At 46.5% G+C, this 25,182-nt stretch overlaps 1 protein-coding gene across 1 annotated transcript in view; it reads left to right on the top strand.

Annotated features, from left to right (window-relative positions):
• Positions 1–25,182, top strand: part of nell1 (neural EGFL like 1) — a 383,209-nt gene that overhangs the window by 149,522 nt on the left and 208,505 nt on the right. The window contains exons 11-12 of the mRNA XM_031900696.1: positions 2,158–2,257; positions 17,967–18,095. Coding sequence (XP_031756556.1) covers positions 2,158–2,257; positions 17,967–18,095 — 229 coding nt within the window. The remainder of the gene's footprint in view (positions 1–2,157; positions 2,258–17,966; positions 18,096–25,182) is intronic.

Here is a 25,182-nt window from a genome sequence, read left to right on the forward strand (position 1 = left end):
GAAGCGCGGCGAATGGCAGGATTATTAAGCGAATAAAATGTCTGCGGCTTCTATTCCTCTCTGGGCGTCTCTTAAGTTTATGGGTTTAAGATGTCACAGATGCGCTTCTTCTGCCTAAAGAATCTGCTTTAAATATTTCATGAATATTTGCTGCGTCGCTAATGTGATTTAAATGAAAACGATCCCTCACTCGTTTGCATAAATGATTGCTCGATGGTTTTACTTCGCCGGTAGCCGTTTGTTTTGCCTTTGTATGAATAAAGCTATGGCAGATGTATTGGAAGTGATCCGCCCCTCCCAGTGTATGGAATTGGGGTATTGCAGACTGGTAATGAAGGAATGGTTGGAGGCAAGTTCTACTGTGTAGGGACATGGGGGGGCATACAGTAGACTGGGGGGGGGGTCTCTTGTAATACAGAATGCATTGTAGGGTAGGGCAGTAGGAGTGGCTCAGAGATACAGGGGGCAGTGCCATGTGGTGCAGAAGCTCTGGGGTCAGCATACAAGGTTGCAGGGCATCGGTGCTGTGTCTATAGTTGCACCACTTGGATGGACATAAGAACTCATGAGCCTGGGGTCTTGGCCAAATGTTGGATGTTCAACAGGGGTCTTGGCCAAAGGTTGGATCTTCAACATAGGTCTTGACCAAAGGTTGGATCTTCAACAGGGGTCTTGGCCAAATGTTGGATCTTCAACAGGGGTCTTGGCCAAAGGTTGGATCTTTAACAGGGGTCTTGGCCAAAGGTTGGATCTTCAACAGGGGTCTTGGCCAAAGGTTGGACCTTCAACAAGGGTCTTGCCAAATGTAGGATCTTCAGTAGGGTCTTGGTCAAAGGATGGGTCTTCAACTGGGGTCTTGGCCAAAGGTTGGATCTTCAACAGGGTTTTCGCCAAAGGTTGGATCTTCAACGAGGGTCTTGACGAAAGGTTGGATCTTCAACAGGGGTCTTGGTCAAAGGTTGGACCTTCAACAGGGGTCTTGGCCAAAGGTTAGACCTTAAACAGGGGTCTTGGCGAAAAGTTGGACCTTCAACAGGGGTCTTGGCCAAAGGTTAGACCTTAAACAGGGGTCTTGGCGAAAAGTTGGACCTTCAATAGGGGTCTTGGCCAAATGTTGGATCTTCAATAGGGGTCTTGGCCAAAGGTTAGACCTTCAACAGGGGTCTTGGCCAAATGTTGGATCTTCAATAGGGGCCTTGGTCAAAGGTTAGACCTTCAACAGGGGTCTTGGCCAAAGGTTGGATCTTCAACAGGGGTCTTGGCCAAATGTTGGACCTTCAACAGGGGTCTTGGGCAAAGGTTGGAGCTTCAACAGGGGTCTTGGCCAAAGGTTAGATCTTCAGCAGCGGTCTTAGCCAAAGGTTGGATCTTTAACGGGGGTCTTGGCCAAGGTTGGACCTTCAACAGGGGTCTTGGCCAAATGTTGGATCTTCAATAGGGTCTTGGCCAAATGTTGGTTCTTCAATAGGGTCTTGGTCAAAGGTTGGATCTTCAACAGGGGTCTTGGCCAAAGGTTAGACCTTTAATGGGGCTCTTGGCCAAAGATTGATCCTTAAAGTGGGGCTTGACCTGAAAATGTTTGTTAGCCACTAGTGTAGTGCAAAGGGAGCAAGGGAAAGAGAGCTCTGTACCCCATGGAGCCCATACATGAAGCACGTGCAACCTTGGGTTGTATCTGTTGAGCGGGATTGATGGGTGTAAGGGAACAGCCATTCAGTATAGGGCCCCCCGGTCCCTTGGTGCTTCTTCATTGTGCATGAATATCACGTGCCTGGGGATGCCCCTGTCCCACCTGTGTGCCCCCCTCCAGTAGGCAGAACTGGCGGACCATACCAAGGCTGCATACACAGACAGGCACAGCCCGGGCAGCTTGCATGGTTATAGCCCTTTAAACATTAAGTTCTCTTAAAAAAACAAACATAAAATAACTAATCAGAACCCCAAGAAGTCTCCCCGTTTCTTAACGCTGTGAGTACAACAAGCAAATGGATTTGGGCCGGTCTGGCTGTTGTGCCGAACGCTCTGCCAGCGCCGCCGGCGCCGCTCTCTGTTATTAAAGGAAGCAAGTGGCAGATTAGACACTGGGTGACCTTTATTGCTTGTCACAACGTTGCGCATTTTGTCACATTTAAATGGTACCGTTTTATTTGCTTGCAGAACGGATCTTTACAAAAGCTGATGGACCCTTGCCCGCCCCTCAACTGCTCCGAAGCCGACCGGGTTTTGCCAGAAAATCAGTGCTGCAGTGTTTGCAGAGGTAAGTGGCCCTTTAACTTCCCCTTTAACTCACACTTTGGGTTATTTTTGATTTTGGCTTATGGAGAAAAGAAGGAAAGTTGCAGAAAGCCAACTTGTTGGGAACCTCAGTGTTGGACAGGGGTGTCAGGGGTCCACTGGGACCCACTGGGAGTGCCACCCCCCATGATGTGTACCGCACCATGATCGGGGTGGGAGCACAGGCAGTTCCGGATGGGGGCGCTGGAACAACAGACTGGGTTGGCAGGGCCCAAGAACCAGGTTGGGGGTACTTCTATGGGGGTAATAGCAGCACCATTTTTTCCCTTCTGCCAGTTGTTCTCTCAATGAAGGGTGCCCAACACTACCCCCCCATGTGTTTTTACTTGGAAGGTACAGTGATTCTGAGTATATCGCCATAAAGCAAGGCAGAAATGCCCCCCTTGTGCAGAGGAAGGAGAAAGAAGGAAAGTTGCAGAAAGCCAACTTGTTGGGAACCCCAGTGTTGGACAGGGGTGTCAGGGGCCACTGGGACCCACTGGGAGTGCCACCCCCCACGCTGTGTACCGCACCATGATTGGGGTGGGAGCACAGGCAGTTCCGGATGGGTGGGGGGCGCTGGAGCAATGGGCTGAGTTGGCGGGGGGCCCACTAGGACTGGGGACCACTGGGTTTTTTTCCTGGTGATCCACTGGCCCAGTCTGACCCTAAGGAACCCCAAAGTCAACACCTTTTGCCAGCATGCAAGTGCTATACCCAAGAACTGGCTTGGGGTACTTCTATGGGGTAATAGCGGCACCATTTTTTCCCTTCTCCCAGTTGTTCTCTCAATGTAGGGTGCCCAACACTACCCCCTCCCCCCATGTGTTTTTACTTGGAAGGTACAGATAGCAGCTCTGTTGCTGTGATTCTGAGTATATCGCCATAAAGCAAGGCAGAAATGCCCCCCCATTGTGCAGAGGAAGGAGAAAGAAGGAAAGTTGCGGAAAGCCAACTTTTTGGGGACTCCAGTGTTGGACAGGGGTGTCAGGGGCCCACTGGGAGTGCCACCCCCCACGCTGTGTACCGCACCATGATTGGGGTGGGAGCACAGGCAGTTCTGGATGGGGGGGGGGCGTTGGAGCAACGGGCTGGGTTGGCGGGGGCCCACTAGGGGCTGGGGACCACTGGGTTTTTTCCTGGTGACCCACTGGCCCAGTCTGACGCTAAGGAACCCCAAAGTCAACACCTTTTGCCAGCATGCAAGTGCTATACTCAAGAACCGGCTTAGGGTACTTCTATGGGGGGTAATAGCAGCACCAATTTTTTCCCTTCTCCCAGTTGTTTTTGGGAACCCCCAGCCCAGGGAAAAGGTTAGCAATTTCATTCAATGAAGGGTCCCTAACACTAGCCCCCCCATCCCCTACTAATTGTTTGTAACTTTACTGAAGACTGCAACTGGTACAGATATTATTAACATTTATTTATAAAGCGCCAACATACCCCGCAGCGCTGTACAATAAGTGGGTTACATACATTGGGCATACAGAGTAACATATAAAGCAATCAGTAACCGATACAGGAGGGGAAGAGAGCCCTGCCCAAAAGAGCTTACACTCTACAAGGAGTAACATATAAAGCAATCAGTAACCGATACAGGAGGGGAAGGGAGCCCTGCCCAAAAGAGCTTACACTCTACAAGGAGTAACATATAAAGCAATCAGTAACCGATACAGGAGGGGAAGGGAGCCCTGCCCAAAAGAGCTTACACTCTACAAGGAGTAACATATAAAGCAATCAGTAACCGATACAGGAGGGGAAGAGAGCCCTGGCCAAAAGAGCTTACGCTCTACAAGGAGTAACATATAAAGCAATCAGTAACCGATACAGGAGGGGAAGGGAGCCCTGCCCCAAAGAGCTTACACTCTACAAGGAGTAACATATAAAGCAATCAATAACCGATACAAGAGGGTAAGAGAGCCCTGCCCAAAAGAGCTTACACTCTACAAGGAGTAACATATAAAGCAATCAATAACCGATACAAGAGGGTAAGAGAGCCCTGCCCAAAAGAGCTTACACTCTACAAGGAGTTACATATAAAGCAATCAGTAACCGATACAGGAGGGGAAGGGAGCCCTGCCCAAAAGAGCTTACACTCTACAAGGAGTTACATATAAAGCAATCAGTAACCGATACAAGAGGGGAAGAGAGCCCTGCCCAAAAGAGCTTACACTCTACAAGGAGTAACATATAAAGCAATCAGTATCTGATACAGGAGGGGAAGAGAGCCCTGCCCAAAAGAGCTTACACTCTACAAGGAGTAACATATAAAGCAATCAGTAACCGATACAAGAGGGGAAGGGAGCCCTGCCCAAAAGAGCTTACACTCTACAAGGAGTAACATATAAAGCAATCAGTAACCGATACAAGAGGGGAAGGGAGCCCTGCCCAAAAGAGCTTACACTCTACAAGGAGTAACATATAAAGCAATCAGTAACCGATACAGGAGGGGAAGGGAGCCCTGCCCAAAAGAGCTTACACTCTACAAGGAGTAACATATAAAGCAATCAGTAACCGATACAAGAGGGGAAGAGAGCCCTGCCCCAAAGAGCTTACAATCTACAAGGTAACAGCTCTGTTGCTGTGATTCTGAGTATATCGCCATAAAGCGAGGCAGAAATGTCCCCCCCCTTTGCTTTTCTTCGCTTTCTGAAATAGTAAATGCATTTATTCCAGTCGTACATTACATTACACAATAGGGCACATCACTAATATTACACGGTTATTATCTCTATGGCAGTTAACCCTTTCAGCGGTTGCTACGGGCCAGAGGCATAAAGGTGCCTATAACCTCCCAACGTCGCTTTCAGCACTTTAGAATTTTCTCTCTAATACTTAAACATAATTATATGTATTATACGGAGTGGGGGGGGGGGCTGCCAATCAATCAGGGGGTTCCTAACCCCACCCCCCCGTGCTAATGGCTCGACATCATTCGCCGTTCCCGCGGTTACGGGCAGATGGTTATTTGCATCTCGCTCTCTGTAAGAAAGAGACATCCTTCTCGCGGAGAGACCTTTCACCGGCTTTAATGGGAAATGACAAGCGTCTTCGCTGATTTCTCCGACTGACAGGGTAACGCGGTGATCTGGGGAGAGGGTGTCGGGGGCGAGTGTTTAACCCTACGTCTCTCCCAATCAGGCGTCTCCGGCTCAATGGATCTGGTGCCTTTGTACAAAATAAAAGAAATAATAAAATGGTATCGGAGTCAGTTCTGCTCTTTGTTACACTGGCGCCGCCGCCATTATGTGCCGCACAGCGGTCGTGCCATTTTATCCCTGCAAATGTCCCTTGTAAGTGGCTTAATGTTGTACAGGTATCGGAACCCTTATCTGGATACCCGTTATCCAGAAAGCTCTGAATTACTGAAAGCCCGTCTCCCATAGACTCCATTTTAATCAAATAATTAAGAATTTTTTTCTGTAGTAACAAAACAGTACCTGTACTTGATCCCAACTAAGATATAATTACCCCTTATTGGGGCAGAACAGCCCTATTGGGTTTATTTAATGGTTAAATGATTCCCTTTTCTCTGTAATAATAAAACAGTACCTGTACTTGATCCCAACTAAGATATAATTACCCCTTATTGGGGCAGAACAGCCCTATTGGGTTTATTTAATGGTTAAATGATTCCCTTTTCTCTGTAATAATAAAACAGTACCTGTACTTGATCCCAACTAAGATATAATTACCCCTTATTGGGGCAGAACAGCCCTATTGGGTTTATTTCATGGTTAAATGATTCCCTTTTCTCTGTAATAATAAAACAGTACCTGTACTTGATCCCAACTAAGATATAATTACCCCTTATTGGGGCAGAACAGCCCTATTGGGTTTATTTCATGGTTAAATGATTCCCTTTTCTCTGTAATAATAAAACAGTACCTGTACTTGATCCCAACTAAGATATAATTACCCCTTATTGGGGCAGAACAGCCCTATTGGGTTTATTTCATGGTTAAATGATTCCCTTTTCTCTGTAATAATAAAACAGTACCTGTACTTGATCCCAACTAAGATATAATTACCCCTTATTGGGGCAGAACAGCCCTATTGGGTTTATTTCATGGTTAAATGATTCCCTTTTCTCTGTAATAATAAAACAGTACCTGTACTTGATCCCAACTAAGATATAATTACCCCTTATTGGGGGCAGAACAGCCCTATTGGGTTTATTTCATGGTTAAATGATTCCCTTTTCTCTGTAATAATAAAACAGTACCTGTACTTGATCCCAACTAAGATATAATTACCCCTTATTGGGGGCAGAACAGTCCTATTGGGTTTATTTAATGGTTAAATGATTCCCTTTTCTCTGTAATAATAAAACAGTACCTGTACTTGATCCCAACTAAGATATAATTACCCCTTATTGGGGGCAGAACAGCCCTATTGGGTTTATTTAATGGTTAAATGATTCCCTTTTCTCTGTAATAATAAAACAGTACCTGTACTTGATCCCAACTAAGATATAATTACCCCTTATTGGGGGCAGAACAGCCCTATTGGGTTTATTTAATGGTTAAATGATTCCCTTTTCTCTGTAATAATAAAACAGTACCTGTACTTGATCCCAACTAAGATATAATTACCCCTTATTGGGGGCAGAACAGCCCTATTGGGTTTATTTAATGCTTAAATGATTCCCCTTTTCCTGTGTCTGTACAAGGAATGGCAGTGCCCAACACTGTGGGATTTTGGCAAATCGTGCAGATAAATATGGCAGCTGTAAAGTGGGCCGACCCTATATAGGTGAGTGTAGGGTTGGCGGTAATGTACATAGATCAGGGATGATAGCGACGGAGAAAATACAGTGAAGCAGCAGCAAAATTAATAAAGACCATGTTTGAAAAATGGCTTCTAGTTGGTTGTTCCTGTGCCTGGGAGATGATTTAATAAAGCTCAGATATAGAACTGGGGTCTTTTTTAGGCTGATGGGTCTGAATGTGAGTCAGACTGGGGTAATGGGAAAAACCAGAGTGGGCCCCACCCTCGTTACCTGGCTAGTCAGTAATACATTAGCAGTGCTAGCCCACTGCCTGTCCACTAACTGCCACCGGTCTTTTTGTCCCCCATTTTTGTGCTGGTAAAATCGCCCCAGGACTGTTCTATCTATATATTGTATTCAGGGGTGATTCTTGCCCTGGAGCCACCCTGAGGTGGCTTCTGTGATGCCACCCACCTCACCCCCCCCAGCACTTACCTTTCCTTTTCTGGTGGGGGTTGCCAGAATCTCTAGTTTAAAAATTGGAAATTCGGCTCATAAAGTGCCCTTCTGTAGGTTCTACCCCTTCACCACCTCAATGGCCCTCACTCAAGATCCATAACCCTACCCTGTCATCTCCTCTATTTCCCCTCTGCTCCATTCCAGTTGCTCTGTTCTACACTGGACATTGTATGACTGGCCTACTGGGGTACAGAGGAAAATCCCATTGGGCCCCAGCTCTGGTGGTTGCAGGGTTGTACAACAGCACTTTGGTAGCCCCTCAGGTGAAGGTCCTGGGTACCCCCAGTCCAACACTGATCTGAACTAGCTTGAAATAATGCACAGGGTATTTCCACATGAAATGCTTAGAGAAAGCACCGATTTGTGGTGCTGATTTAGTCTGAAGAGGTTCTGGCCGTTCCAACGTTAGAAGAGAAAACCATCAATTAGAGGAAGACAAAAGGCCAAAAGGTGGTCATTGAGAGTCGGCTCAACTCAAGCAGATTAAAATAAAGAGGGAACGTTTGTCAGACATTGGTCAGGAGTTGACTTAGTTCAGGGCTCCTTGAGAAGTGGCCGGGGCAGCAGGTCAATAGATCACGGTGGAGGAACGTAAGGTCCAGAGATCGCGGTGGAGGAACGTCAGGTCAAGAGATCAGCATGGAGAGGCTAAACATAATCGGAATCTTCCAAATGAGCAATTATAATCATAAATCTGTTCTTTTGTTTCACGAGGCGTCGGTTACAATGTGTTCCAGCCCTTCGGGGCTTCTACGTGGCCAAGGCGGGAGGTCATGATGGAGCTTCCAACCTACTGACAGTAGAGTAGGGGCTTCCTGAATGTTCCAAAATCTAATGGCCAACCTTGGGTAGTCCCATCTCTATGTGACTGGGTGACATTTGCTGACAATATTCCCCCACTTTCCATCCAACCCCCCCCTTTTTGAAGCTTTAAATCATTTTGCTTTTTAATTGCAATATCATATTAAAGTGGTACTGACATTTTTTAAAAGCAATTTAGTATACACGGAGGAGTCCGCTACTTACTAATAAAGAATAGAAGCTCTTTATATTCAGTGATTGTGTTTGCAGCTGTTCCATCCTGCCCCGGGCCCCAACCAAAGCACTTCAGTACTGGGACAAGGCAGTTCAGTACAGGAATAAAGCAGTTCAGTACTGGGATAAAGCAGTTCAGTATTGGGATAAAGCAGTTCAGTACTGGGATAAAACAGTTCAGTACTGGGATAAAACAGATTAGTACTGTTTCCCAGGTATAGAGCACTTTTTTTCTGGTTGAAGGTGATGGACGTACATCTTTTTTCAACCTAACTTACTTTGTTACTGGGATAAAGCAGTTCAGTACTTGGGCAAAGCAGTTCAGTACTGGGATAAAGCAGTTCAGTACTGGAAAAAAGCAATTCATCGCTTGGACAAAGCAGTTCAGCACCTGGGCAAAGCAGTTCAGCACCTGGGCAAAGCAGTTCAGTACTGGCATAAAGTGGTTTAGTACTGGGATGAAGCAGTAACGTATAAAGAAAAAAAGAGCTCTATACCTGGGAAAAGCTGGCATAACGAAGTTCAGTAATGGCATAAAGCAGTGCTGTCCAACTTGGCCCCCCACCTGTCTGGCTGCTTTGATGGCTTACCTTTGTGTAAGCATTAAATGGTATCAGTACTGAGATTAACTGCCCCCCCTGCATTGTTCTCACCTCAGATTCAGGCTGTAATCCCTCTGTATTGTTTAAACATGTAATCCCCTGTGTTGTTCCACCTTTTAATCTCTGCATTGTTCCCCCCTGCAGTGTTCCCACCTCAGGCTCAGACTGTAATCACCCATATTGTTCCCCTGTTCACACCTCAGGCATTGTATGTACTGCCTGTGTATAGGCAGCATAGGGTAGGAAGAGTATGGCAAATAGGCAGCATAGGGCAGGGAGGGTATGGCACACACAGGCAGGGTAGGGCAGACAGAGCATTGCACACACAGGCAGGGTAGGGCAGGCAGAGTATGGCACACACAGGCAGCATAGGGCAGGGAGGGCATGGCACACACAGGCAGGGTAGGGCAGACAGAGCATTGCACACACAGGCAGGGTAGGGCTGAGTATGGCACACACAGGCAGGGTAGGGCAGGCCGAGTATGGCACGCACAGGCAGCATGGGGCAGAGTATGGCACACACAGGCAGGGTAGGGCAGGCCGAGTATGGCACGCACAGGCAGCATAGAGCAGGGAGGATATGGCACATAGGCAGCATAGGGCAGGGAGGGTATGGCACACACAGGCAGGGTAGGGCAGGCAGAGTATGGCACACACAGGCAGCATAGAGCAGGGAGGGTATGGCACATAGGCAGCATAGGGTAGGGAGGGTATGGCACACATAGGCAGGGTAGGGCAGGCAGAGCATGGCACACACAGGCAGGGTAGGGCTGAGTATGGCACACACAGGCAGCATAGGGCAGAGTATGGCACACACAGGCAGCATGGGGCAGAGTATGGCACACACAGGCAGGGTAGGGCAGGCCGAGTATAGCACGCACAAGGCAGCATAGAGCAGGGAGGATATGGCACATAGGCAGCATAGGGCAGGGAGGGTATGGCACACACAGGCAGGGTAGAGCAGGCAGAGTATGGCACACACAGGCAGCATAGGGCAGGGAGGGTATGGCACACACAGGCAGGGTAGGGCAGGCAGAGCATTGCACACACAGGCAGCATGGGGCAGAGTATGGCACCCACAGGCAGGGTAGGGCAGGCAGAGTATGGCACACACAGGCAGCATAGAGCAGGGAGGGTATGGCACATAGGCAGCATAGGGCAGGGAGGGTATGGCACACATAGGCAGGGTAGGGCAGGCAGAGCATGGCACACACAGGCAGGGTAGGGCTGAGTATGGCACACACAGGCAGCATAGGGCAGAGTATGGCACACACAGGCAGCATGGGGCAGAGTATGGCACACACAGGCAGGGTAGGGCAGGCCGAGTATGGCATGCACAAGGCAGCATAGAGCAGGGAGGATATGGCACATAGGCAGCATAGGGCAGGGAGGGTATGGCACACACAGGCAGGGTAGGGCAGGCAGAGCATGGCACACACAGGCAGCATAGAGCAGGCACAGTATGGCACACACAGGCAGCATAGGGCAGAGTATGGCACACACAGGCAGGGTAGGGCAGGCACAGTATGGCACACACATGCAGCATAGGGCAAGCAGAGTATGGCACACACAGGCAGGGTAGGGCAGGCAGAGTATGGCACACAAAGACAGCATAGAGCAGGGAGGGTATGGCACATAGGCAGCATAGGGCAGGGAGGGTATGGCACACACAGGCAGGGTAGGGCAGGCAGAGCATGGCACACACAGGCAGAGTAGGGCTGAGTATGGCACACACAGGCAGGGTAGGGCAGGCACAGTTCAGTGCTGGGATAAAGCAGTTCAGTGCTGGGATAAAGCAGTTCGGTACTGGGATAAAGCAGTTCGGTACTGGGATAAAGCAGTTCACCACTAACCTATAAAGAGAAGGAGCTCTATGCTCAGTTACTGCAGTTAAACCATTCAGCAAAAAGTTCCACACAATCTCCCTCCTCCGAGACGGTTTGCAAACTTTGAAATTGGAAGCAGCAGCCAATTTGTATGTAAAGCAGCTCCTATTCCCACACAATAGCGCTGGGCTGAGACGGGCGAGGATTACCCGCCGATTGTCAGGAACAGGATGACTTTCCCCCACAGATTAAACCTGCAATGTATGAAATAATGTTAATGAAAGAATCCGGATTGTGTCCCTGGCACCGCGGCCGCCGCGCCAATCTCCCGAAGTGTCGGTGCGACATATGGTGGCGTTTAGCGCTTTCTGTCTCCGAATAGGTGTTTAATAAAGTACAGATATAGCAGCTTATTATAGTGCAGATACTGTGTGATTAGCTCCGGCGCCGCTTCCCCGGATCAGGAAAAGTCATTATCAGCATTTAACCCGGTGATAAATGAGCAGGAACGGAAAATGGCACCTGGTGAAATGAATTCAAGGCCAACTACACCTTTCCCAGCCATAAAGCAGGGCAGGACTGCTGCTTACAATGGGGGGGATCAGATAGGATCTGTGCCACTGTGACAGAATGCTCTGTTATACAGATAGCTAGAATCTCAGCCATAAAGCAGGGCAGGACTGCTGCTTACAATGGGGGGATCAGATAGGATCTGTGCCACTGTGACAGAATGCTCTGTTATACAGATAGCTAGAATCTCAGCCATAAAGCAGGGCAGGACTGCTGCTTACAATGGGGGGATCAGATAGGATCTGTGCCACTGTGACAGAATGCTCTGTTATACAGATAGCTAGAATCTCAGCCATAAAGCAGGGCAGGACTGCTGCTTACAATGGGGGGGATCAGATAGGATCTGTGTCACTGTGACAGAATGCTCTGTTATACAGATAGCTAGAATCTCAGCCATAAAGCAGGGCAGGACTGCTGCTTACAATGGGGGGGATCAGATAGGATCTGTGTCACTGTGACAGAATGCTCTGTTATACAGATAGCTAGAATCTCAGCCATAAAGCAGGGCAGGACTGCTGCTTACAATGGGGGGATCAGATAGGATCTGTGTCACTGTGACAGAATGCTCTGTTATACAGATAGCTAGAATCTCAGCCATAAAGCAGGGCAGGACTGCTGCTTACAATGGGGGGGGGATCAGATAGGATCTGTGCCACTGTGACAGAATGCTCTGTTATACAGATAGCTAGAATCTCAGCCATAAAGCAGGGCAGGACTGCTGCTTACAATGGGGGGGATCAGATAGGATCTGTGCCACTGTGACAGAATGCTCTGTTATACAGATAGCTAGAATCTCAGCCATAAAGCAAGGAACAATATCACTTTACTAAGCATTAAAAACACACATTATTTTTTTTTAATGACAGCAGCTTTTTAATATCAATATGTTTTTATTGTTGCAGAATATAATATAAAAATGTAACGTTTAACGCTATTGGTTCCCGTGGGTCGGCGCCGGGTGCAGGTGATATTCGCTATAATACGGAGCCGCGGGTTCCGCTGCATTAAGTACAATGACATTTATACAAGTAACTGATTGCTTCGTTGTTTTATGGGCTGGAGCTGGAGTAAATAATTATCTTGTATTTTATGATGGAATAAACATTCCGGCCGTAGCGGGAGAGACTGTCGGATCTCGCGGAGTTTTTAAAAACGCCTTCTGAAGAGTTTAAATTAAATTGGCCGCGGCGAATTCTTCTGAAACGGGAATAACTCTTAAAGCGGTAGCGCACCTTTAAATATAATATTAGTATGACATAGACATTGATATCCTGAGACAATTTGCAATTGGTCTTCCTTTTTTGTTATTTGTAGTTTTTCGGTTATTTGACATTTGGTTCAGCAGCTATCTGGTTGCTAGGGTCTTGTTTACCTTAGCAACCGGGCAGGTTTGAATGACTGGAATATGAATGGGAGAGGGACTAAATAGAAAGAAAAGGAATATAAAGTAACAATAACAATAAAACTGGAGCCTCACAGAGCAATAGGGTTTGGCTGCCGGGGTCAGTGACCCCCATTTGAAAGCTGCACTGGGAATGCCAGGGGGGCTGTAAGGTGCCACAGACAGTCACTATTTATTGGGCTGGGGGGGGGCTGTTTGTGCCTCTGGGTACTGGGAATGCCGGGGGGGCTGTAAGGTGCCACAGACAGTCACTATTTATTGGGCTGGGGGGGCTGTTTGTGCCTCTGGGTACTGGGAATGCCAGGGGGGCTGTAAGGTGCTACAGACAGTCACTATTTATTGGGCTGGGGGGGTGCTGTTTGTGCCTCTGGGTACTGGGAATGCCAGGGGGGCTGTAAGGTGCCACAGACAGTCACTATTTATTGGGCTGGTGGGGGGGGGCTGTTTGTGCCTCTGGGTACTGGGAATGCCAGGGGGGCTGTAAGGTGCCACAGACAGTCACTATTTATTGGGCTGGGGGGGCTGTTTGTGCCTCTGGGTACTGGGAATGCCAGGGGGGCTGTAAGGTGCCACAGACAGTCACTATTTATTGGGCTGGGGGGGGGCTGTTTGGGCCGGGGTCTATATTGAATTCTAGTCCATGTCTGTTGGACATCTATGAGGTTGAAGGGGTGGCTTTATAAACCCTAGCATTATTCTAACTCTAATGGGGCTCCCATGCTTACAAACTGGCACACAGCCCCCCTTAATTGTCTTTAGATTTCACAAAAGCACCATGAACACAAAGCATCCTCAATTCAACTCTTCCCACGCATCATTATGACCATATCCTGTGATCAGAACCTTGATGAATTTAATTGCCGCATCCTGTACCTAAAATCTACTGTACCTCCACCTGTTGGCCGTTTCGGCTCCTCTGGATATTTAGTAGAAGTAACTCCTGACCTGTATCAGAACGTTCCGAGGGCCCGGTTCATTGATAATTCTGACTTCCCGCCCGCGCTGAGATGTTATCATTACAGGTCCGTGCCCCGCAGTTTAGATCCCGACCCGAGAGAATCATTTTTTCCCTTTTTTTTGCTGCTCCCGAGTAATGACGGTTGTGTCTCCGGCAGTAAATGCTTTAAAAGCAATAAAATAATACAGTAATGGGATCGGCGCCGGCCTTTGGCTTTATAACTTGTTTGGCTTTTACCGTTCCGTTTCCGCGTCTCTCGTCGCCCCTAAGGGTCAGTGTTTCGGAATTAATATACAGCGAGGAGGATCGGGTCGCGGGATTCGCTGGCGGCAATTTACGAGCGTCGTTTTTAGAGCATCAATTACACAGCTGGGTAGGATTTGTTTATGGGGCCGTTATCCTAAATGGCACGAGTGTTTCTGGTTAGGATCGAACCCCGGCGCCGACTAATTCGGGGGTATTTCCGTTTTATCATCCATTAATTTCTAAATTCATTTTCACTCAGCAATACTCCTTATAAATGTGTTATTTCCTTACAGGTACAATATAAACTGCTTTATTTTCTATTATGTTTCCTTTCATAGACACTAAAAATAAAGGCAGAACTGATTGATTGCCCAGAACATTCCTTCTCTGTATATTTGTATTTATACATATGGGTAGGGGGTGCCATAGTGTTTCCCTTAGACAGTACAGTATGGGGGTACAGCTTATTGTGTGCCCAGAACATTCCTTCTCTGTATATTTGTATTTATACATATGGGTAGGGGGTGCCATAGTGTTTCCCTTAGACAGTACAGTATGGGGGTACAGCTTATTGTGTGCCCAGAACATTCCTTCTCTGTATATTTGTATTTATACATATGGGTAGGGTGTGCCATAGTGTTTCCCTTAGATAGTACAGTATGGGGGTACAGCTTATTGTGTGCCCAGAACATTCCTTCTCTGTATATTTGTATTTATACATATGGGTAGGAGGTGCCATAGTGTTTCCCTTAGACAGTACAGTATGGGGGTACAGCTTATTGTGTGCCCAGAACATTCCTTCTCTGTATATTTGTATTTATACATATGGGTAGGGGGTGCCATAGTGTTTCCCTTAGACAGTACAGTATGGGGGTGCAGCTTATTGTGTGCCCAGAACATTCCTTCTCTGTATATTTGTATTTATACATATGGGTAGGAGGTGCCATAGTGTTTCCCTTAGACAGTACAGTATGGGGGTACAGCTTATTGTGTGCCCAGAACATTCCTTCTCTGTATATTTGTATTTATACATATGGGTAGGGGGTGCCATAGTGTTTCCCTTAGACAGTACAGTATGGGGGTACAGCTTATTGTGTGCCCAGAACATTCCTTCTCTGTATATTTGTATTTATACATATGGGTAGGGGGTGCCATAGTGTTTCCCTTAGACAGTACAGTATGGGGGTACAGCTTATTGTGTGCCCAGAACATTCCTTCTCTGTATATTTGTATTTATACATATGGGTAGGGGGTGCCATAGTGTTTCCCTTAGACAGTAAAGTATGGGGGTACAGCTTATTGTGTGCCCAGAACATTCCTATTCTGTCACTAGGACACAATAATTACTAGGAAATTACTCCCCCCCCCCCCCATCCTGCTGAAGAACATAGTTAGTAATATAGCATTTTCTGTGCCCAATGAATGAAACAAATGGGTATTTACATGGGGTAATTATATTCCGCTGCTCTGTACATGGAGTGACATTACCTGGGAATCTCTATCCTATAAAGCCCTGTTTTGCCTCTAATCTGTCTCTATTATTGCCCGAGCGTCGGCAGGTAATTGTATTTGCTTGGCCTGTTATTAATATTTGCTCAGTGCTTAGGGGTCCAGGCACATTGTCCTGATATGATCATAAATAATAATAATCCCACTGTTTGTACTGCTTGTCGTCTCCGCAGAACAACTTCCTGGCATTATTCCCATCCGTAGGGACTTAGGAGAATGATTTGACCTACGTCTGACATCTCAAGGCTCCTTCGGGATCAAAATTAATCTAATTCCCTAGCCAGTTCCACGGGGGATTAGATATGGAGGCCTGGGATGGATTTAGTCGTTCTTGAACCTGCGGCAACAGAGCCTTTGTGTGGATCCCCTTTCTTCCTAGACAATATGGAAGCTCCCAGCCATAAATTTACTTAAGGTTGCAATTTATCATTAGGGTTCTACACCAAGAAAGAAAACCAAATGTTAAAAACACAGATATAAGTAGAAGAACATCAACTGATCTGGAACTGGAGGTCCAGGAGTTACTAAGAGCAAATTTGGATCATGAGTAGAGGATCTCTGGACATAAGTAATTGATGTTCTGATCCAACCCAGCTGGCTAATTTTGCAAACCTCAGAGTAGAGAGTACCCTTAGCATTTGGCTATGGTGTCTTTATGGCACTTGAGACTTCCACTGGGACCAAGTCCTAATGTGCATATTTGCTTGAATACTTGTGGAAGGTTCTGTATTTGTCCAGTTTTTAACTATATTCCATTTGGGGGTTAGATCGTAGGTTCAGATTATCTCAGCATGGTACCAGAAGATCTTCTAGTGAGGTCGGCCTTCAGTGCTCCCTAAGTCTACCCAACTAGCAAATTTGGATCATGAGTAGAGGATCTCAGGCCATAAGTAATTGATGTTGTGATCCAACCCAGCTGGCTAATTTGGCCATGGTGTCTTTACGGCACTTGAGACAAAGATTTGCACCGGGACCAAGTCCTAATGTGCATATTTGCTTGAATACTTGTGGAAGTTCCTGTATTTGTACAATTTTTAACAATACTGCATTTGGTTCAGATTATCTCAGCATGGTACCAGGAGATCTTCTAGTGAGATCTTCAGTGCTCCCTAAGCTCCTTACCAGCACCATGACTCTCAGTCTTCACCATATTCCTCTGCAAATTTTTTTTTTCTAACCTAGACCTCCTTTCCAATGGGGCAGAACATTGAGAATCCAATAACAGTTGGGTATGCTTCTAAACATGGCCACCATCCAATGCCCAGTTAGCTCATTAGGGACCTGACTAAGTAAGGTGGGGACCTTCCTGGACAGACATTGCCTAAGGTGACCTCCCCGCCCCAATCGTACTAGAACAGAACAGAGAGCTGTGGAATAGGACTGCTCTCAATAAATACTTGATAATAATGCAGGAACAGGAGGAGGAGGAGGAGGAGGAGGAGGAGGAGGAGGAGGAGGAAGCTCTGAGTTCCCAAATGGCTCGTTCCTGTAAGATCGTTGGAAGGAATGTACAAATGCAGTGTGTGATTTTTAATATGATTTCAATCACCGCCGTTTATAATATTACCCAGTGGCTGCCGTATGCCATGTTTTCTGGTCTGCTTCATTAATCTTCCTCTGGAATGAGAGATGGGGGGCAAGTGAAGGGGAATTCTATTTTTTTATACCCAGACATTATTTCACATGTACGAGTACATGCATCAAATCCATATGTTCCCTCTCTGGGGATGTCTAACCTGATGGCTTCCAGCATAGTCACCGGCTGTCACACATTCCCAGTCTATTGAAAGGTCTTGTGTGTCCCTTAAATATTAAGGCATGTAAGGCTAGAACCAAGAGGATGGTTGGGAGTTGTTCCAGGGACAGTTGAGTGGGTTCATCTGGACCACCCTAGTTTTGTGCAGAAGGACACTAAGTATTGCTCTACAAGGCTCTTGGTAAAGGGCCACCAAAGAATCATCAAGAAACAAGGGCAAGCATTATAATATACCACACATGGGAGAAGTATGGTGGGCAGCTCCATACGGCCTCTGCACTTTACTGGTCGGTGGTTGGTTTTGCCCCTTTACTACAGAGTAGACAGCTTGGTGCCCTCTTGTCCAGATTCTTCTCATAATGGTGGAATAAACGGTTTATGAGTTTGATAAATATCTTTCCATGTTCCTATGTCTAGAATGTTATTACATGCATCTGCTTTCTGTAATCTAGAGGGTAGTCCATGCAATGTCCATGCCGGTCTAGTTAAGGTGCAACTTTCAGTAATGAGGAATGTGTCCTTCTGCCCGAGTGATTGTATATATTTTTGATTTTCTAGGGCATAACTTCTGTGCCGACGGACACAGGTGCGGTGAGAACTCGGAATGTAGGAACCATAACAACAAAGCTACGTGTGAGTGTCTCAGTGGCTTTCAACCCATCCAAGGGGATCCGGCCTACTGTGAGGGTAAGTTTTTGCTGGTCAGTCTGTTGTTACCTTTACGTAAATGTGGCAATTCTGGCAAGTAACATGGAATATTTGAGGAAATAATTCTGTTGGTTTTAGGAGTGTGTCCTGATGCTTCAGTCTGGTTTTTGTTCTTGGTCATTTCATGTTTATAGCATGATGTTCTTCAGAGATCCTTAGATGTTCTTCAGAGATTTTCTTTGACTGAATAAACTTTGAATTGTAGAGGATCATGGGTGGCAAGGTAGTTCCTGTTGGAAGCTTTGTTCATTTCCTGCAGTTATGGAAGGAAATGAAGGAAATGGCAAAACAAGTTTATGGCTTTGGTGGAACATTACTGTCTCTTTCCTTCTCTCTTTGCCAGTTCCTTCTCTCTTTGGCTTTTAATCATTGCCTGCTACTGTCTCTTTCCTCCTCTCCTTGCTTGTTGATCATTGCCTTCTACTTTCTCTTTCCTCCTCTCCTTGCCTGTTGATCATTGCCTTCTACTGTCTCTTTCCTTCTCTCCATGCCTATTGGTGATTGCCTTCTTCAGTCTTGTTCCTTATCTCCATACCTGTTGGTCATTGCCTTCTACTGTCTCTTTCCTCCTCTCCTTGCCTGTTGATCATTGCCTTCTACTGTCTCTTTCCTTCTCTCCATGCCTATTGGTGATTGCCTTCTTCAGTCTTGTTCCTTATCTCCATACCTGTTGGTCATTGCCTTCTACTTTCTCTTTCCTCCTCTCCTTGCCTGTTGATCATTGCCTTCTACTGTCTCTTTCCTTCTCTGGAAAATTACTTCTTCAACTGAGTGTTAGAGGCTTGGTGGCCATGATTAGTCATGGCCTGAAGGCAGGTTTGCAGAGAAAATATCCAATATTAAAAGCAACGTATGTAATGGATCATTTGGGCGAGTGAGCGGTGTCAGTATGTGTCCTACCCAATGGCAACTGCTGCCCCCCAAAAAATTCAGCAGCACGGGCCAACATCTCACTGATCAATGATAAAGTTATGGGTGTCCAATGCATCTTGGATCTATAATGTTGCATAGGCTACAGTTCAGGATTAGTGCCTCAGCTCCTGCCTGAGGATCAAAGGTGTAATATTGTGAATTTGCTGAATAGATATAAGATGCAGGTCTACTGTTGAGTCTTGGTGTTGAGAGGAAAGTAAAAATACTTTTTATCTACAGTATTATGGATGCAGTTCTACTGTATATTGATGACTTGACTCCATTTAACTTCTTGAAAAATTGTTTTCTATTTTCCTCGGCTGGTGGCTGACCTTTATGATGCTTCTCCTCTTTGTCCTTTCCATTATCTCTACTCCTCTGTTATAATGAAGCAATTGCACCTATTAAGGTGGTGGGTCTCCTCTTAAGCCGAAGCCTCGGCCATTTCTGAGGGAGCTTTTCCCTCAATATGAAATCAATATCCTATGGCGAAACTTTTCCACTTGACCATAAATTTCCCTGGGCTATTGTGCTTCATCCTCCTAAGAGTCGTAAAATGGCTTTCCACTCATTGAGATAAAATGGGTCGTTGAAACAAATCATGGGGAGCGTTGTACGTGAGCTTCCGAGGCGGCCTGGGAAACCTTCTGCAACAATTTATTGAGAAATTTCTTTTTCCTCTTCACCTTGTAAATTACATGTTTCTTGATGGAGGAGAGATGCCGGCCGAGAGCATATTTATTGTAAGCTACTGATAATGGGTATTAAAGCTCAGTGGACACCGGCGGTAATGTGTTGCCACTCTCGGAAATGGATTTGTAATACTTGTACAAGTACAAGGCCAACTTTAAAAAACTGCAAATAATTGTCTCTGAGATTTTCCATTTTGTTCATGGTGGCTATTTTAATTGGAATTAGCACCAACGCAAACCTCTGTCTGCCCAAGTGCTACCCAACCATAGGGTGTTTTTAATACACTTCCCTATAATGATGTAGTTGATTGGGCAGGAACCTTTCCATTGGCTCCATAGGGTAATGTTGATCATTGCCTTCTACTGTCTCTTTTCATACTGTCTCTGTCCTTCTCTCTTTGCCTGTTGATCATTGCCTTCTACTGTCTCTGTCCTTCTCTCCTTGCCTGTTGATCATTGCCTTCTACTGTCTCTTTTCATACTGTCTCTGTCCTTCTCTCTTTGCCTGTTGATCATTGCCTTCTACTGTCTCTGTCGCTCTCTCCTTGCCTGTTGATCATTGCCTTCTATTGTCTCTGTCGCTCTCTCCTTGCCTGTTGATCATTGCCTTCTACTGTCTCTGTCTTTCTCTCCTTGTCTGTTGGTCCTTGCCTTCTACTGTCTCTGTCTTTCTCTCCTTGTCTGTTGGTCCTTGCCTTCTACTGTCTCTGTCTTTCTCTCCTTGTCTGTTGGTCCTTGCCTTCTACTGTCTCTGTCTTTCTCTCCTTGCCTGTTGATCATTGCCTTCTACTGTCTCTGTCTTTCTCTCCTTGCCTGTTGATCATTGCCTTCTACTGTCTCTGTCGCTCTTTCCTTGCCTGTTGATCATTGCCTTCTACTGTCTCTGTCTTTCTCTCCTTGTCTGTTGGTCATTGCCTTCTACTGTCTCTGTCTTTCTCTCCTTGCCTGTTGGTCATTGCCTTCTACTGTCTCTGTCTTTCTCTCCTTGTCTGTTGGTCATTGCCTTCTACTGTCTCTGTCCTTCTCTCCTTGCCTGTTGATCATTGCCTTCTACTGTCTCTTTTAATACTGTCTCTGTCCTTCTCTCTTTGCCTGTTGATTATTGCCTTCTACTGTCTCTGTCCTTCTCTCCTTGTCTGTTGGTCCTTGCCTTCTACTGTCCTTCTCTCCTTGCCTGTTGATCATTGCCTTCTACTGTCTCTGTCTTTCTCTCCTTGTCTGTTGGTCATTGTCTTCTACTGTCTCTTTCCTTCTCTCCTTGCCTGTTGATCATTGCCTTCTACTGTCTCTGTCTTCCTCTCTTTGCCTGTTGATCATTGTCTTCTACTGTCTCTGTCTTTCTCTCCTTGTCTGTTGGTCATTGCCTTCTACTGTCTCTGTCCTTCTCTCCTTGCCTGTTGGTCATTGCCTTCTACTGTCTCTGTCCTTCTCTCCTTGTCTGTTGGTCATTGTCTTCTACTGTTTCTGTCCTTCTCTCTTTGTCTGTTGGTCATTGTCTTCTACTGTCTCTGTCCTTCTCTCCTTGTCTGTTGGTCATTGTCTTCTACTGTCTCTGTCCTTCTCTCCTTGTCTGTTGGTCATTGCCTTCTACTGTCTCTTTCCTTCTCTCCTTGTCTGTTGGTCATTGCCTTCTACTGTCTCTTTCCTTCTCTCTTTGTCTGTTGGTCATTGTCTTCTACTGTCTCTGTCTTTCTCTCCTTGTCTGTTGGTCATTGCCTTCTACTGTCTCTGTCCTTCTCTCCTTGTCTGTTGGTCATTGCCTTCTACTGTCTCTTTCCTTCTCTCCTTGTCTGTTGGTCATTGCCTTCTACTGTCTCTTTCCTTCTCTCTTTGTCTGTTGGTCATTGTCTTCTACTGTCTCTGTCCTTCTCTTCTTGTCTGTTGGTCATTGCCTTCTACATTCTCCTTCCTTCTCTCCAGTGGCTCCATAGGGAAATGTCTAGGAGTTTTAGGGGGTGCAGGAGCACCCCCCTTTAGTGTTCATTCACGCTTGACTTGTAATACTCAGTGCTTTTGATTATTATTATCATTCAGTTATAAGAGCATCATGGGGGTGGGGGATACATGTTAGGCCTCGCCGGTTGGAATTTCCTATAAAAATATGACGCTATCGTCCCTCTCCTGCTTGCTCGACGCATTTATATGCAGCTGCCCAGGAGAAACACTTATTGGTATCCGGCAAAAGGCAAATTAAAGCGGCCTTATCTTTCCCCGACACAATTTACCATACGTTTCCCATTACAGAGCTCGCAAATCGAGTTCCTCAAATAGCATCTGAGCCGCGGCGTTATCATCGCTTTTCACTTTGTGAGAAATTAGAACTGCTAAATATATACTTACATGTGCCAGGGATGGAATTAGCCAAGAGTTACGGCGCAAATAAAAATGCATCGCATTGGCTGCGGGAAAGACAGAGTTAGTAATTTACACAAACCCCCCACCCATCAAGCAGCACAAAAATACATGTACATTAGCGAACCCTAATCCCTTCCATCTCTCCTTTATATTCTTTATATTACAGCTGATGCCCATTGCCTTCTACTGTCTCTTTCCTTCTCTCCTTGCCTGTTGGTCATTGCCTTCTACTGTCTCTTTCCTTCTCTCCTTGCCTGTTGGTCATTGCCTTCTACTGTCTCTGTCCTTCTCTCCTTGCCTTTTGATCATTGCCTTCTACTGTCTCTTTCTTTCTCTCCTTGTCTGTTGGTCATTGCCTTCTACTGTCTCTGTCCTTCTCTCCTTGCCTTTTGATCATTGCCTTCTACTGTCTCTTTCTTTCTCTCCTTGTCTGTTGGTCATTGCCTTCTACTGTCTCTTTCTTTCTCTCCTTGTCCGTTGGTCATTGCCTTCTACTGTCTCTGTCCTTCTCTCCTTGCCTTTTGATCATTGCCTTCTACTGTCTCTGTCCTTCTCTCCTTGCCTTTTGATCATTGCCTTCTACTGTCTCTTTCCTTCTCTCCTTTCCTGTTGGTCATTACCTTCTACTGTCTCTTTCCTTCTCTCCTTTCCTGTTGGTCATTGCCTTCTAATGTCTCTGTCCTTCTCTCCTTGTCTGTTGGTCATTGCCTTCTAATGTCTCTGTCCTTCTCTCCTTGCCTTTTGATCATTGCCTTCTACTGTCTCTTTCTTTCTCTCCTTGTCTGTTGGTCATTGCCTTCTACTGTCTCTTTCCTTCTCTCCTTTCCTGTTGGTCATTACCTTCTACTGTCTCTGTCCTTCTCTCCTTGCCTTTTGATCATTGCCTTCTACTGTCTCTTTCCTTCTCTCCTTTCCTGTTGGTCATTACCTTTTTCTGTCTTTTTCTTTCTCTCCTTGCCTGTTGGTCATTACCTTCTACTGTCTCTTTCTTTCTCTCCTTGCCTGTTGGTCATTGCCTTCTACTGTCTCTTTCCTTCTCTCCTTTCCTGTTGGTCATTACCTTCTACTGTCTCTTTCCTTCTCTCCTTTCCTGTTGGTCATTACCTTCTACTGTCTCTGTCCTTCTCTCCTTGCTTTTTGATCATTGCCTTCTACTGTCTCTTTCCTTCTCTCCTTTCCTGTTGGTCATTACCTTCTACTGTCTCTTTCCTTCTCTCCTTGCCTGTTGGTCATTGCCTTCTACTGTCTCTTTCTTTCTCTCCTTGCCTGTTGGTCATTGCCTTCTACTGTCTCTTTCCTTCTCTCCTTGTCTGTTGATCATTGCCTTCTACTGTCTCTTTCCTTCTCTCCTTGTCTGTTGGTCATTGCCTTCTACTGTCTCTTTCCTTCTCTCCTTGTCTGTTGGTCATTGCCTTCTACTGTCTCTTTCCTTCACTCCTTGTCTGTTGATCCCTTCTTTCTACTGTCTCTTTCCTTCTCTCCTTGTCTGTCGATCCTTGCCTTCTACTGTCTCATTCCATACTTTTTCCATCTCTCCTGTAGATCATTGGTTCCTACTTGCCCCTTTGTTCTGCCCGTGGCTTGTATTAATTGCTATTTCCTTCTGGCATTTATTTACCATTGTCCCTTTGTTCCTCACTGTTCCCGTTACTCACTCCGACTGCCAACCACTGTGACTGTCTAATCCTTATTACCTCTCGCCGCTCCCTCCCTGCAGCCTTTGGCTTCTGAATGTTATTTGTCACAGTAATTGCTCCTGAGATCAGTATCTGCCCCGCGCCCTTCCCTGCTGCCCCCGACACCAGCGAATCAGTAGCCGGAACCTTGTGTTGAGGAGTTGGCACTTCCAGGGCTCAGCTGTGTGAATCATTGAGGTACAGGCTATTTTGGGGGGCTCCATGCTGTTTCAGTGCGACTCTAAGGAGAAGCATTGTATTGTGGGTAAAAGCAAGATGATATTGTTCACTTATGCTGCCTGGGGCAATTAGCTGTTTGGCAAAGAGCTAAACGTTGGTTCCTTGGACAGACTTGGGTAATATCCGCCGTACTACACCCACAGGGGATGCTGGGAGTCGTAGTGCAGCTGATATGACAAACCTATAACTCGGTCCTCGTTGATCGATGCCGCTGTTATGGCCGTATCTCACAGCGTAATATTCGTTTTGGGCGCTTTGTTCCCCGACCATCTGCCTTTTGTCATTGTACCCTGCCCGCTGCCCCCCCCCCCCCCCTGAGTTATCCGCGCTGTTTGGCGCTCAGAGCCGTAACTGGATCATCAACTTGTTCTGAGATTTACATCTTGGAATGTTATCCAGAAAATTACGCTTAGTAGAATGAGCCCCAGTGCCCCCCCCCCGGCCATTTCAACTCCGAAACATCATATATCATCACTCCAGGTAGTCGCCCCCACCAGCTGGCGCCGCTCTCCTGCGATCCCTGAGCAATAAAGGCTGCGGCAGAGCGTACACGTGAGAGGGCTAACCACCTATATATGGGCTTGTCTGCTGACTTATCTGCTATCCCACACCGAGGCTATATACCCCACCTACCACCAACTACTATACCTGCCCACAGCCCAGGAGGCTATTATCCCCCCATGCCTGCTTATTTATACCTCTACTATTCCCGCCCCCCTACGCTATACCAGCTTCCCAAGGCTCCCTGCTACTATGACAATGCAACAGCTGCACAGGCCCAGAGGCTATTATACTGCTACTATAGGACTATTGCTATGCCAGAGGCACCAACTGCTACTGGACCATCTATACTATACCTTATACTCTTCCCAGAGGCTAAACTTATCCCTACTAACTTCCAGCACCACTAGGCTACCTGCTATACTCTATATAGGCTATACCACAGCCCAGTCTCCCCTACTATGCTATGCTATATCCCACAGCCCCAGAGAGGCTTATAGGCTATTATCCCCCCACTGCTACTATAGGCACCATCTCTCCCTACTATACCTGCTATCCCACAGCCCCAGTCCCTTCCCAGAGGCTATTATCCCTCCACTGCTACTATAGGCACCATCTCTCCCTACTATACCTGCTATTCCACAGCCCCAGTCCCCACTGACATTGATTAGTACAGACATCCGTTTATTC

This window comes from Xenopus tropicalis, chromosome 4, assembly GCF_000004195.4.
Source record: "Xenopus tropicalis strain Nigerian chromosome 4, UCB_Xtro_10.0, whole genome shotgun sequence".
Taxonomy (NCBI): Eukaryota; Metazoa; Chordata; class Amphibia; order Anura; family Pipidae; genus Xenopus; species Xenopus tropicalis.